Consider the following 14,413-nt stretch of genomic DNA (forward strand, 5'->3'; position numbering starts at 1 on the left):
CCTGGGCCAGGAACGCGTATCACAGAGAAGCACAGAGTTCCCGCCCCACTCGCGGTGGGGGCAGACTTGAGCACCCAGAATCCAGGGGTGGCATTCTCATGGGGCCCCAGGCTCGGGCCCCTGCCCCCGCTTGGATTCTGCAGGTCGCCCAGTACAGTTCAGCACGTCGTTCTGGCCGGCCCACCCCGTCACGGGTGTTATTTGTGGTCGGGCACCTTGCTGATGGGCATGGAAGTTGCTTCCAGGTCGCATTCTCACAGGCACTGGGTCCCAGTCCCTGTGCAGGAGGATTGACAGAGGCTGAGCAGGGACCGCTCCTTCTCCCTGGAGCGCATCCCCCCCCCCCAATTTCCCCGCACCCGCTGCTCTCATTCTTCATTTCACCACAGAGGTCTGACCCCAAGCGGGTCCAGCCTGTGCCTCCTCCCGCACCTCCTTGGGTTTCCATCACCTGTTATTCCAATTTTAACACCCTGTGTTTGTCTACCTGGGTCCTGACCCCCAGACTAGCTTCATGAGGACAGGGACTGTGTCTGCTCATTCCATGCCCCAGGGCCCAGCACACCCAACGTCCGAGTGCAGAATGGACTCATGACTCCGCACGAACAAACGCAGGAACTGGGAATCACAACGCAATTTTAGTGATCTCAGATGGGGGACGGCAGAGGACAGGGAAGGGAAAGTAGGTGTGGAAAATCCAACAGCTGCCCCACCCAGGTCCCCCTGCTTCTCCACCTGGAAACCAGCCGGGCGGTGGGGGGTACGGGGACTTCGGGGCACAGTGGTGAGTGGTAGTTGAAACCTTCCAGTACTTTCTCGAAGTTCAGAGAGATCAGTGAAAGCAGGAGGGCCCTCTGGTGGCCGCTGTTGGGGGTGGCTGCGGACAGGAAGCAGCTGGGGGTTGGGAAGCAGCTGGGTGGGGTGGGGGGGGGAGGAGCCCTGGGAGGCCCCTGGCTTCTCCAGCTCCTGTCTAGTCCACGCCTGAGGAGTTGGTCAGATAGAAGGGCCGGATGACCACCTGGAAGCTGCTGAAGGAGCCGGCCGGGCAGGGGAAGAGGGAAGCGCTCTTGGAACTGTTGGTGCCCAGGGCACCGGGGATCATGGCCTTCTGTCCCTCAAACTCGGTGACGTCGGCCACGAAGCGCCCCCCACAGAGCATGAGGGCTTTGTTTTCATAGCTGATGGTGGGATCCGAGTAGCCAGACTTGGAGAGGCCCAGGAGGGGGACCTCATCCGAGGAGCACGAGAACCCGTAGTTCCAGCAGCTCTGGACCGTGGGAAGGTAGACCAGAGACCAGGAGATGCGCATGGTCTGGAACAGGAAGCTGGGGTGCTGTGGGGTCTGGAAGGAGCGGTAGGGGTCGTTCCAGTAGCGGGACAAGGCCCGGGAATTGCTGGAGACAGAGGCGCTCCAGGTGGGCGAGGTGTACAGCCGGGGCTGGTAGGCGTCCTCGGTGAGGTTCAGGCCTCTGTACTGGGCCAGCAGGCGCAAGGGCACGGTGTGGAATTCCAGCGCCTGCAGGATCTTCTTCTGGAACAGCGCCTCGTGGCTCCAGAACAGGGACAGGTTAAACTGCAGCTCGAACAGGTCCTCGGGCAGTATCATGGGGAACCGGATCTTCTCCACCAGGCTTTCCACCTCCCTGTGGGACAGCTGCTTCTCCTGGCTCCACACGTCCAAGGCTGTGAGCAGGGCCAGCTCGCTGGGCACGGCCAGCTCACTCCTGGAGAGCAGGACCCGCAGCAGGGCTGTGGGCACGGCTGGCCAGGCCTCAGCCTGCGTCAGGGCCTTGAAGTTCCAGGCCAGGAACTGCACGCACAGCTCCTCCAGCACGGGGTCCTGGGTGGCCAGCGCGTAGGCATAGAGGTCCAGCGGCGTCTGGAAAGAGGGGTCCTCGGGGAGGAGGATGGCGAAGAGGCTGGCGCAGAAGCTCTGCAGCCGCTCGGCCCCGTAGGCGGAGGCGAGCTTGTGGACGCACTTCACGGACGTCAGGGAGACGCCCAGCCTTCGGGAGTAGAAATACCTGGGAGGGGAGCGAGAGCTGAGCGCCCGCGGCCTCTGCCCTGCAGGACAACGGGGTGCCCGGGCGTGGGCCGGCCTGCCTCTCCGACACCACCGTCGACCGCGTGTTTGCCACTGACCTGCACGGACACCCCCAGGGCGCCAGCCATCGCGAGGGGCACTCCGTGCCGCGTGCATTGATCTGAGGTTAGCTCAGAGCCACGTGCACAGACAAGCAGGCAGATCCCAGGGTCCTGGAGCAGGACGCTCCAACCCTCACCCCTGCCACCTCCTGCTCTCTGCCTTCGCGGCCACTGCCGTCCCTTTGGCCGGGCGCTGGCGCCAGGAGCAGCGGCGCGGCACCGCCCTTTCCTTTCTGGTGGCACACCCTGTGCTGGACCCCTCTGTCCAAGCACCTGTCTCATGCCCCCACGACACAGGCATCACCTCTGGCTGCCCCGTCTGCCCCACCCCCCGCCCCCGCTCCCAGTGACTCAGGGCACAACTCCAGCTGGGCCCAGGAAGAGGGGGATGGGCACCTGCCCTTGTCCTTGAACATATCACAGAAATCAACCCCACTGGGAGGGGCGCAGGCTAGCTTCTCATACTTGGCTGGAAAGAAACCATTTTCTCTCTTTCAATTGCCGTTTGCTGTTTTCTCTTAAATGTCACTTCCGCTATATAAAGCTTAGGTCTTAAGAACGGAAAGGAACAGTTCTTTTTAAATGGATGCTTTCTGAACACCAGCCCCCGGGAGGCCCCAGCAGGGAGGCCTGGCGGGAGGGGTGACGGCCCAGGCCCAGGACAGGCTGGCTCGCCTGTGTCTCGGTTTCCTTACCTGGGGCACTGGCTTGTTCGTGCTGCCGAGCCCACCGCGTGCACCGCACAGCCGTGTGCAAAGGCCCGGGTAAGACTTTGTGATGGTTTGGGTTCACAGGGGTTCTACCTTTCACACAAGCAAGGCCAGTATGTGAGGAGAGGGAGAATGAATTCATAACTAGGTTGTAGGTTCTTGGAAATCTTACACTGTATCCTTGTGTTACCTACGAGGTAGGAGTGTGTGTGTGTGTGTGTGTGTTTCTGGGCCCCGATTTCTTCCCTGCTACATGCATGTTTGGGCCTCCCAGAGGCTGTGTGATGTGGTGTTGCAGGGCAGGTGGCCCAGCCTCGAGTGTGCAAGGAGCCTCTTGCTCTGGGAGACACTTGGGGCCCCTACCCAGCTCTGCCTCCGGCCCTGCAGCAACCTCTCACCAATCCAGGCCAGGCATCTTGTTCCTGGTGGATTCCTAACCCACAGAGCGTTTGAAACCTCTTCTAATAGTGGCAGTTACCACGGGAGATTTTTGATGCAATGTTTTGTGGAAGTCGGTATATCTGTGTGTGCGTGACAGGGCGGGTATCAGTGGAGAGTATGCAAGTACAGGCAGGAGCGTATGAATGAATGTGTGTGTGTACACAAGCGTGGCAGCGAGAGTGTGTAGGAGAGTGTGTATGTACGTGAGTGTGGAATGCACACGACTGTGGGCCCAAATGTGCACCCGCAAGTGTGCACGTGTGCACGAGTGAATGTGGGTGCATGCAGGTATGTGTGGGGGTGAGAGTGTGCGTGTATGTCTGTGTTGTGCACACGCTTGTGTTCGTGAAAGCACCCATGTGCTCGTTGCCATAGCCCTATGGTTTGCTGTTGGAGGGAGGTGCCCAGGCCCTGGTAGCCCCATCCCGAGGGTGGTTACCTGATAAAGTCTCTGACGACAGGCAAGCACTCTGCGTCCACCTCCATGGTGACCGTTGGGCCCGGCTCCTTCCACAGGGCCTGGGCCTCAGGGTTGGTAGACAGGATCAGCCTGTGAGCACACAAGTCCAGGCCCTCCTCCTCCTGGTCCCTCACCCTCACCCTGATGGACAGGTCACAGCCCCTCTGGCTGTCAAAGATCTGCTCAAGGGCTGCAGGGAGCTCATCCGACAGGTCAAGGGTGTGGCCGCCTCGGGTTTCTAGAAGGGGCAGAGGGGAGCACATGGTTAGGTCAGGCGATGTCACTGAGAACACTTCCCCTCTATGGACTCAGGCTCCTCCCGGCCCTGTCCACTCAGGAAAGCTCGGGGAAGACGAGGGTGCCGTTCTCCTCTGTGGCCCAGAGCCTCCCCACCCCCGTCGAACACCCCTGGTCAGCTCCTCTGCTCCCCCACAATCAGGCAGCACCTCCACGGACTTTGAGCCCAAGGCCCCACCCATTTAAAATCCCCACCCATCAAGCAATCACTCAGGCGGCACCTTCTAAAAACCCAATCCTTCTCCCTGGCTTGACGGTCTGAAGGGTGGGGGTCTTATGGAAACTCAGTTTAGAGCTTAGGGGTCCCTCGCAGCCTCCCTCAGGGACTGAGGCCTAAAGAAGCAATCCTGCCCCCGGCAGTCCCAAAGCCTAGCTGGGAACTGAATCCCACCTGGTCTTTCGTTGCCACGAATAGGTTTGAATCAGTCCTGACATGTCAGCCAGGTGGGTTCAGCCCCCCATTCCTCCGGCCCCCACTCCCACCATGGGCTCCCCGCCAGGACTGCTCCCTGCCCTGCACCCCAGGTGCCGGTGCGTCACCTTCCCCCCGCCCCCGCAAGCCCTCCACACAGCTGCCCTATCCTTGCGTCAGTGCTCTGACGCGCTCCCAGGCCCCGGGTGAAGCCCACCAAGGACAAGTGGACAACAATAAAACCGATTCAGGGACCGAAGCAGACGGAGCACCGGGTAAGGTCAGCACGCGTGGTGGGGGCAGGGGACGNGGGGGGGGGGGCGGGCTCCCGCCACGGGGCCGGTTGAAAGACGTTCAGCTTGCTGTCGAGGCACGTGGGTGCTGCCTTCCACGTTTCAGGACGAGGACTGACGACCGTGAGAGGCTGGGGTTTGAAGAGGCACCAGGAGCCGTGCAGAGCACGTGGCCCGCGGGCACCGGGGGGAACGCAGCGTTTCTGAGCCGCTGGGGGGGGCAGTTTGGGATAGCTGCTGCGAGGGGTGGGCTCTGGAGGCTCTTCTGTCCCCTCCCGGCCAGGGGGCATCATAGAGGAGCTCCGCGCAGAGGGCGCGCGTGCCCAGGGCTCACCATTGGTGCAGATCACGCTGGCGTCTTGACGGTGCTTGCAATGGCTCTTCAGCCAGCCCAGGGACCTGCAGTCAGCCAGCGACGGCTCCGTCCCCGTGCACTCCACCTCGTCCAGCATGATCGGGCCCGCGCCTGGTGGCACAGCAAAGAGGATGGGGGCTGGGAGGAGGGTGCCGGAGCCCTCCGCCCCGGGGGGAAGGGCCTGTGCACCGGGGCTGCTCCCCCAGAAGCCTTGCAAAGGCGGGAGAGCGGCCGTGGGAGAAGCGGTCTGCAGGCCTCCCGATGGGTGACCTCACGCTCCCTCATGACCCCCGCGCCGTCCGCCACCGGCTAGAACCTGGGGCTGTCCGAGCGGGGTACGCTGGGAGCACTGTGCCACGAAGCAGCCTCTGTCCCCTCCCCGCCCCCATCGCCGAGGAGTTGCACTATTTCCCTGTCGTCAGAACCACGGCTGTGTCGGTGGAGATCTCCCTGCACCAGACTCTTCTCAGGGCGACTGTTTCAGGAAGGGACGCACCGTGAGGGAATAGGATGGCCTGTCCGAGCCTCTGCGGCACTATTTCACATGTTTGCCAGTGCTCCGTGAGTAGGAAGGCCATGTGTGTGTCTTAGCTGAAGGTCCCTTCCTGGGACAGTCTGCTTGGCAGTGAGTCTCAGCTTCGGAGGCCCTGGGGACAGGCAGGCCTACCTGGCCCAAAGGCGGCTCCGCCCAGAGCCTCAGTGGCATTCGCAAACCCCAGGGCCCTGCAGACGACGATGGCATCCATCAGGTCCCACAGGTTGTCACACACGGTCCCCCACTGGCCTCTGTAGGAGATCTCCACGCGGCCCTCATTGGCGGTGTTCCCATCGGCCAGCCGCATGTCCCCATCTTCCACACCTACAGAGCTCCGAGGGAACAGAGATCAGCAGGGATGAAGGCCTTGCAGCTGGGCCTCCGTCCCAGCGGGGAAGCACCACCCCGTCCCTCACTTCCCCCAACTGGAAGGGTCACTTGTCAAGTTCCCCCCAAGGGGGTGCCCACTGCACCATGAGCTTTAAAGCCCCCCATCCATCCTCGAGGGCTCACCCACTGGGGAGGAGTGGAAGACATGCCCCCCCCCCAGAGGGTAAAGCGCCTTTTCTTGTCTTTGAGGTCTGAGTCCTTCCTCCATGGATGGAGAAGGGACAGAAAGGGCAACTGGAGCCCCAGCACCTGAGGGTAGGGGAGGTAGGACCCTGGGGAAGAATGGGGGAGGAGGGGCCCATGCTGACCCCCCTGAGGGTGTCTGGGGCTTGGGGTGCACCATGCACATCACAGCAAGGACTGCTGGGAGGGCTGTGGGGCAAGTCCTGGGGCAGCAGGCCCAGGGACCCCCAGAAACACTGGCAGAATGAGCCGGGTGCAGACAGAAAGTGGGCTTGTTCTGGGACAGGGTCAGGAAGGAGCTGGGTGCCATGCTGGAGGGCAGTTCTCAGCTGGGGGTGTAGCCAGCCTCCATAGGGTCACCAGGACCAGGAAGGGCCTCCTCAGCCCGAGGTGCAGAGAGCATGAGGAACAGCGTCTAGAACTCTGGAAGTCTGACTGTGAGGAAGGGCCTGGACTCATGACCCTCCCACGCCCCACATTTGGCCTGTCCGACAGGCTCCTACTACTCAGTCCTTCTGGCTCCCACGGGATGAAATGGAGAATCCCTTGGTATCCCCCAGAACCTATAAGCCACCATCACTTAGGATAACCAGCGCTTCAAGCAGGAGAGAAGACCTGGGCTGACCCCAGTGACCCAGACACCGAGCAGAACCTCGCCTCGATTTTCTACAAAGAGGGCTCGATGCCACAGAACTGGGAGTGACAGCTTCTCAGACTGCCACTTTCAGCATTCCTGGGGCGCAGCTCACCTTGAGTCCCTGCAACCAGCAGCCACATCCAGAGGAGCGGTGGGACGGCCATGGCCTTTCCTGGGAGAGGAGGCCCTCGTCCTGCGGCGGAAAGAAGCAACAGAGTCAGAAAGCAGAGCTGGACAGCCCTCGGGACCAGGCCCTGTCTGTCCAGGACCCTTTAGACCCTCTGTGTGGAGGACAGCAGGCAGGCTCCTCTGAGCTGTGAGTTCGTGACCCGGGTCCCTCACCCCTCTGGGGGGTGGTCCTCTAAGGAGGAGTAAGACTTGCCCAGACGAAGGGGAGGGGGCCTGGGAGAGGTCTCTAAGCAGCAGGGCAGTGGGAACAAAAGCCCATCTCCGAAAACCAGGCCCTGGGCGTGGCCCCGGACAGGGCTGGGTGGGAATGGTGGAGGGAGGAGGCGGGGGCACACGGGGCCCAGATCAGGAGAGGCCTGGTGGGTCTCACTAAGGGTAGGGCTTTATCTTCAGGCAGTTGGACCCCTGTGGGAGTGCCTGGAGAGCTGTCTGTGAGCTCCTGAAGGGAGGGGACACATCAGGAGGCCACAGAAAGGCAGGCAGGAGTGACAGAGAGGGCCAGAGGAAGTGGCTGGGAGGGGGGAGGAGGGGGATCAGGGCTGAGGTCTGGGACTGACTCTGCAGCTGGAGAGGGGCTGGGGGAGCAGGGTGGGGAGGAAATGCTGAGCGGGTGGCTCGGTGGGGACCTGCCTCAGGTCAGTGTCCCCAAGAAACAGAGGCTTCGAGAGGCTGGGGCCACCAAGGCCACAGAGTCCGCCTGGGTGGGGCACAGAGGGCATGGGAGGCCCAGCTCTTGCAACTTTTGCCTGGAGTTCTTGCTTCTCTAGAATTTTGGGGGCACGCTTTTCATCTTCATCCCCAACCTGCTCCCTACCTGCTGTCTCCCCCATGTACCGAATGTAGAGGAGCCAGTCATTGTCTCTCTGGTTCATGAGAATCCCGTGGCTCCCGCACCACTCCTAGGCCCGGAAAGTGCGGCGTGAGGCAGCTGTTGTGCGCACCCCTACCCCTACAGGTCAGCGCCTGGTGACCCCCAGGCAGCACCCCCGTTCTGCATTAACAATGGCCAATCATGCACCTGGTGTATTGTACGCAAATGTGGCTGCCCTTGGGGTGGTCATGGCCACCTCTTGTAGCCTGACTCCCTTGTATGAGAAGTTGGGATAGGGCTGCCTGTTGGTGCCTTTTGCAAATTAGAAAAAGATACTCTTCCTTTGGACAGATGTAGGCCTGGGCTGAAATGCTAAAACTGGTGAAAGCACCCTGGGCTAAACTCCAAGCCTGCTTCCCCTTTGTCCTTGTGCAGTGAGCAACCTGGGCAACTATACATACAGAGACCCTATGGATCTGGGAGAGGGAATGATGGTCCCTGGGCTGAGGAGGGACACCAGATCCCCATTTGGGTACAAACAGGGAGATTATACCCTCTAGGTGACATTGGGTAGAGACAGGGACACCCACCTGAGACCAAGAGGCATGAGCTTACCTGCCTGAGGCAACCAACTACTGATAGCTGCCCTGGAGCCTCTCAGCTTTCTGCTGCAGGATCCCTCTGCAGGCTGTCCTTCGACCAGAAAATCCTCCCAGTGTGGAGTGTGGTCAGGCTGGTCCCAGGAAATACCAGAGAAAAGTCTAGTTTCGATTTCTAGAAACCACCTGACTTGGGTGTCTTCTGGGGTTGGCTGCCGACAAGGCTCCCGGGGCCCCTCCCTCCACTCAGCTCTGACTGTGGATGTCCGGGCGGCGGGCAGCGGTGGCCCGAGGTAGCAGCGTAGCTGACCATAAGCAGAGCAAGACGGCCAACAGCTACTGGGGAATGTAAACAATCTTCCAAGCTGGATGGGCCCCCAGGGCTGGCATTGGGGGAGGGCTGGAGGGGAAGCGGGAGGGGGGGTGGCAGCAGGGGGAAGAGTGAGGGTAGGCGCAGACAGGCAGGGTCTGCACCTGCCAGCATGACTGTGGGCTCCCACGGAATGCTCTGAGCCTTGTCCTGAGTCTGGCACAACGCCAGCAGGGTGGAGACCGCTCATTATTGAGTCTGCCCGGCCTGAGCGCTTGGCATGCCTGACCTCCCAGAGAGGCTCCCCCTCTGCGAGGCCACATGGAGTGCTCCCCCTGACGGTGGGAGGGAGGCCCCGAGACATGAGACAACATGCCCAGGTACACAGCCAGCAACTGGAAGAGCTGGGCCCCACACGCAGCAGTGACCCCCAGAGCCTGCTCTAGTCACCAGCAGAGGACGCCACACCCCCCCATGCCTACTGTTCTCCCAGCATCTCACCCCCTTCGGGGCAGGGGACGCAGCCTCTGGAGTGGCTGGAAAGTGCTGAGCCCACCTCCCAGCCATCCCTGGCCTCCAAGAGAAAGCGCCACCGCGGGTTTTCCCTTGGGGAAGCATGCGCTCTCACTCCCAGCCTGTGCTCTTGAGGACCCCAGGCTCCCCCGGAGTCTGCCCCAGAGCTGGCAGCTCAGAGTCCTTCAGGCCCCTTGCCACAGGGATGGTGTCAGCGAGGGGCCGTGATGGCAGCCAGCGTGTGGAGAGTCAGCTTCCGCATTCGGAGGGACCCTCTAGGGGATGTGCAGGCAGAGCCAGAACGTGGAGGCAGCAGGTCTGACGCTGTGATCTGAGCCCCTGGCTCCCCTGGCCTGAAGTCAAGGTCAAGTCCTGGGATTTGCAGTTCAATGAGGCAATCAACGCCCTCTATTGTTTTGGTCACCTGCATTCCAAGGCTCTGGATGAGAGCTGTCCCTTGGAATGTCCCCAGGTCTCTCTAGCCTAGTGGCCCCCAACCTGGTTTGCACATGAGAATCATGAGGGAATTTTACCAATTCCTGATGCTTAGGTCCGCTCAGTCACCATCTCTGGAGTGGGGACAGGCACTGGCATTTTAAAGCCTTCCAGGTGGCTGCCGTGTGCAGCCAGGGTTGAGAGCCGCTGGCAGACAGTTTCCCTGGCAGCCTGCGGTTCCAGGGAGTGAGCCCCGAGGTCAAGCATTTAATGGCTATTTGCCCAAGACGGGAGGTCTTAGGGAGTGGCATGGTTCACCTAGCTCCCTCCAGCGAAACTGCAGATAGTCAGGGGGAGAAGCATCTGGAAACGGCACTGGCCAAGAGACCGTAGTGAGTTTTAAAATCCCACGGACTGAAGGAGCTTCGGGTTTGTTGGCACAGAACCTCCAGAACCTTCCTTCACATAGTTTCCACTGACTTCTGCCCAAACAAGCAGCCCGTCAGGAAAAGGAGACAAAGGAAGTCCTTTGGGAGGTGTTGGTGGCATTAACCTTACAAATGAAACTGCCCCAATTATCCTACCAGCAGAAATCGGTTTATTCAGGAAGAGCAGAGGATTGCAACCTGGAATAAGCAACCAATGGCAGAACCACAGGCAGGTCCACCAAACAAAGAAGAGGAGACTTTTATGGGGGGGGCGGTTATTAGAAACAGAAAGCCCCCTGCAGTGAACTGGGAGTTGAAAGAATGGGGGCGTCTCACTGGCTGGGCTGTTGCGGGGGAGGAAGAAACCTTCCTTCCTCCAGGTGGGGTAGTCAAGTGGTGTCCAGGTGCACGGTGCTCTCTTCCTGCAGGGTCGGCAGCTGGCAACAGCGCTGCGGCGAGAGCTCCCCCTGCCGGCCGCGCCACTCCATTCTAACTGAGCTTCCCTTTTCTTAATGTTCACAGTGTTGAAAACTTGAGTTTAAAATTCAAGTTGCTGAATCTTTAGCCCCACAGTCCTGAGAAGTCCTTCAAGTCAAAGGGAGTAAAATATAAGACAGACCTCTTCGTGGAATCAGAGTATGGGTATCTCCTCCCCGGGGCTTTCCGCGAGCCAACTGGAACCAGCGCTTGAGATGATCTGCTCCAGCGAGGAGTGGGCTCAGTTCTGAGAAGGAGACTGAAAGCCCCGGACACCACGGACACCTGGGCCCAGCTGTGATGGTGTGCATGATGCCGCCGTCACCAAGAAGCCACTGCCACTGAGGCAGGAGAGAACCGTCAGCTAGCTTGTAGGCTATCCCACCCCCTCGCCCGATGTCCAAGCAGCTAGGCACTGCCGCGGACCTCCACACGCATGATACTGAAACCGCGATGGGAAGCAGCTGCTCCTCTTAGCGCCCTTTGTAGGTGAGAAAACAGAGGTGCGGAGAGGCAACATCTGCTCAGTGATCATCCGCTCAGGCAACATCTGCTTCTCTTTTTAAAAAATTGGGTTGAGATACAATCTACATATAATGAAATGCATGGATTGAATGAGTTTTGACAAAGATGCAGACGGCAACCACGACCACAACCACGATATAGAGAACATTTTCATCACCCTAAAAGTGCACTTATGTCCCTTTGCAGTAAGTCCCCTGCAGCAGCCCCGTCCCCAGAACCACCGATCTTTTTGTGTTCTAGAATTTCGTATGAACAGAAACATACAATACGTAATGTATTGTATCTAGCTCCTCTGATTTAGCACAACGCTTTCAGATTCACTGACGTCAGCAAATACTCGTAACTGGTTCATTTTTATTCTCTGCTCTAGCCCCCCATATAGATGGACTACAGTTTGCTTATGCATTTCTGCGTTGATGGGCATTTGGGACGTTCCCAGGTTGTGACTGTTATGAATAAAGCTCTTAGGATCGTTTGGGGAGCAGACTTGGTGAACATAAGCTTTTTTCTTTAGTGTAAAATACCTAGGGATAGGATTACCGGGTCACATGTAGATGTTTAACTTTTTTTAAAAAAAGATTTTATTTATTTATTTGACAGAGAGAGAGAGATAGCCAGCGAGAGAGGGAACACAAGCAGGGGGAGTGGGAGAGGAAGAAGCAGGCTCCCAGCGGAGGAGCCTGATGTGGGGCTCGATCCCAGGACTCTGGGATCACGCCCTGAGCCGAAGGCAGATGCTTAACGACTGAGCCACCCAGACGCCCCCCCCCCTTTTTAAAGTAGGTTCCATGCCCAGTGTGGGGCTTGAACTCACAACTCTAAGATCAAGACCTGAGCTGAGATCAAGAGTCGGAAGCTTGGGGAGCCTGGGTGGCTCAGTCGTTAAGTGTCTGCCTTCGGCTCAGGGCGTGATCCCGGAGTCCTGGGATTGAGCCCCTCATCGGGCTCCCTGCTCTGCTGGGAAGCCTGCTTCTTCCTCTCCTCTCCCACTCCCCCTGCTTGTGTTCCCTCTCTCGCTGGCTGTCTGTCAAATTAATAAATAAAATCTTAAAAAAAAAAGTCAGAAGCTTATCCTACTGAGCCACCCAGGCACCCCTAGATGTTTAACTTTTTAAGAAACTATCACACTGTTTCCCACAGTGGCCCGACCCCTCAGCATCCCTACTGGCCATTGTCTGAGTGTCCCGGTGGCTCTAAAGCCTCACCAAAACTTGGTGTTACCAGTCTTTTTCATGGCACCATTCTGGTGGGGACGCAGTGGGGTCTCATCGTGCTGTTAATGGCTAACGCTGCTAGGCACCTCCTCATAGGCTTGCTTGCCAGCCATCTGTCCTCTTCGGTGAAGTGCCTGTTTAGAGCTCAGGCACATTTTAAATTGGGCTGTTTGTCTTATTACTGAGTTGTACAGAGTCTTTACGTTCTCGGGAGGCAAGTCCTTTAGCAGATAGGATCTGCAAATTTTGTTTTTATCTTTTCATGCCTTTTCATCTTAACAGCGTCTTCTGAAGGACCAAGGTTTCAAATCTAGATGAAGCTCAAAGTCTCATTTTTTTTCGTGTCATGTTGAAGAAGTTTCTGCCTGACCCAAAGTCCGCTGTCTTCTGAATTTTTTAGTGTTAGCTCTTGCATTTGGTCCTATGATCTATTCTGAGGTAATTTTGTGAATGGTGGGAGTTAAGGGTTTCAATCATTTGTTTCCATAGAGATTAGACTTGTCCCAACATCACTTTAGCAAAAACAATCTTTTCCCCCACTGAACTACCCTGGCACTTTGGCCCAAAATCCATGGACCACACACATATGCGTCTATTTATGGACTCTTTTCTGTTCCTTTGATTTACATGTCTATTGTTCTTCTGCCAATACAACAGCTTTGACTGCTTATAGCTTAATACATCTTAAGTCTAGAAGCCAGATAGTATAAAGCCTTCGACCTTTTTTCTCAGAATTGAGTATTCCCATCCAACAAGAGTGTATTGTTCCATTTATTTGGGTCTCCTTTGATTTCATCCGTGTTGCGCGGTTTCGGTCTACAGATCTTGCACGTATTTATATCACTTTCAGTTTCCAATTGTTCACTGCAGCTACGTAGAAATAAGCTAATTTCTGTATGGGCGCTCTGCATCCTTTAGCTTTGCTAAACTCAATTTAGTTCTGGGAGCTATTTTTTGAAGATTTCTTAGGCTTTTCTATCTAGTCAATCTTGTCATTGGCAAATAAAAATAAAGACAGTTTTACTCTCTCTCTTCCAGTCTGAATGACTTTCTTTCCCTTGCCTAATTATACTGTCTGGGATACCCCATCAGATGACTGCAAATAAAAGTGACGAGAGCAACGTCAGTTTCCTGGGTCTGATCACTGTGCTTACAGTCGTGACAACTGTAAGGTGTTAGCACCAAGAAGCCTGCATTAGGGAACAGAGCTACACTATCTGAGTTTTACAATATCTGTGTGGTTTAAAATGACTTCACTATAAGAAGTTAAGTGTGTGTGGGGGGAAGTGGTGAAAGTGGCCACTCTTGCCTTGCTCCCAGACGTATGAGCGACACATTCAGTCTTTCAGCACAAAGTATGACATCAGCTGTAGGTTTTTTGCAGACACCCTTTATCAGGTTAGAGACGTTCCTTTTTTGCCTAGTTTGCTAAGAGTTTTCTTTTTAAATCATGAATGGGTAGTGAATTTTGTCAAATGCTTTTTCTCTTTGAAGATGATCATATGGTTTTTCTTTTTAGTCTGTTAATGTGGTGGATTACATTGATTTTAGAATATTAAACCAATCTTGCACTCCTGGAGTAAATCATGCTTTCTCATGAGTTATTTTCACTTTTATATACAGCTGGATTCAACCGGCTAAACTTTTGCCAAATATTTTTGCATCTATGTTCATGAGGGAACTGGTCTAGATTTTTCTTTTCTTGTAATATATTTCTCTGGTTTTGGTATCAGGATAGTGGTGCCCCCATAAAATGAGTGGGGAAGTGTCCAAAATCATGGAAAATTTTGTGTGGGCTTGGTATCATTTCTTCTTTAAATCTTTGGTACAATTCACCAGTAAAACCATTTGCGTTCAGAATTTTCTTTGTGTGAAGGCATTTTATTTTTGTTTTATTTAGATTTTTTAAAACAATTTTATTAAGGTATAATCTACCTTGAAACTTACGAATTTAAAGTGCACATGACAGGATTAACATTTAGGAAGAAATTAGCGTCACCTTTTTTCACTCAGTTCCAACGTGGCTTTCGGGAGTTTTCTTTCTGCTGATCAGT

The 14,413-nt window shown here is 56.4% G+C and overlaps 1 protein-coding gene across 3 annotated transcripts; it reads right to left on the reverse strand.

Moving 5' to 3' along the window:
• Positions 1–619: 619 nt before the first annotated feature.
• Positions 620–8,630, reverse strand: LGALS3BP (galectin 3 binding protein). 3 transcript variants are annotated; one of them, XM_011223864.3, is made up of 6 exons: positions 8,474–8,630; positions 6,971–7,051; positions 5,781–5,972; positions 5,093–5,224; positions 3,736–3,994; positions 620–2,024 (listed from the first exon to the last, which is right to left on the reverse strand). In XM_011223864.3, the coding sequence occupies exons 2-6, from the start codon at positions 7,020–7,022 to the stop codon at positions 971–973; spliced, it is 1,689 nt and encodes a 562-aa protein (XP_011222166.1). In that variant the 5' UTR covers positions 7,023–7,051; positions 8,474–8,630; the 3' UTR covers positions 620–970. The 3 variants fall into 3 exon arrangements, with proteins under 3 accessions (XP_011222166.1, XP_019654352.1, XP_034496463.1); XM_019798793.2 differs by having other exon boundaries at positions 5,610–5,972; XM_034640572.1 differs by having other exon boundaries at positions 5,781–5,980.
• Between the last annotated feature and the right edge of the window lie 5,783 nt (positions 8,631–14,413).

Source organism: Ailuropoda melanoleuca, chromosome 13, assembly GCF_002007445.2.
Source record: "Ailuropoda melanoleuca isolate Jingjing chromosome 13, ASM200744v2, whole genome shotgun sequence".
Lineage (NCBI taxonomy): Eukaryota > Metazoa > Chordata > Mammalia > Carnivora > Ursidae > Ailuropoda > Ailuropoda melanoleuca.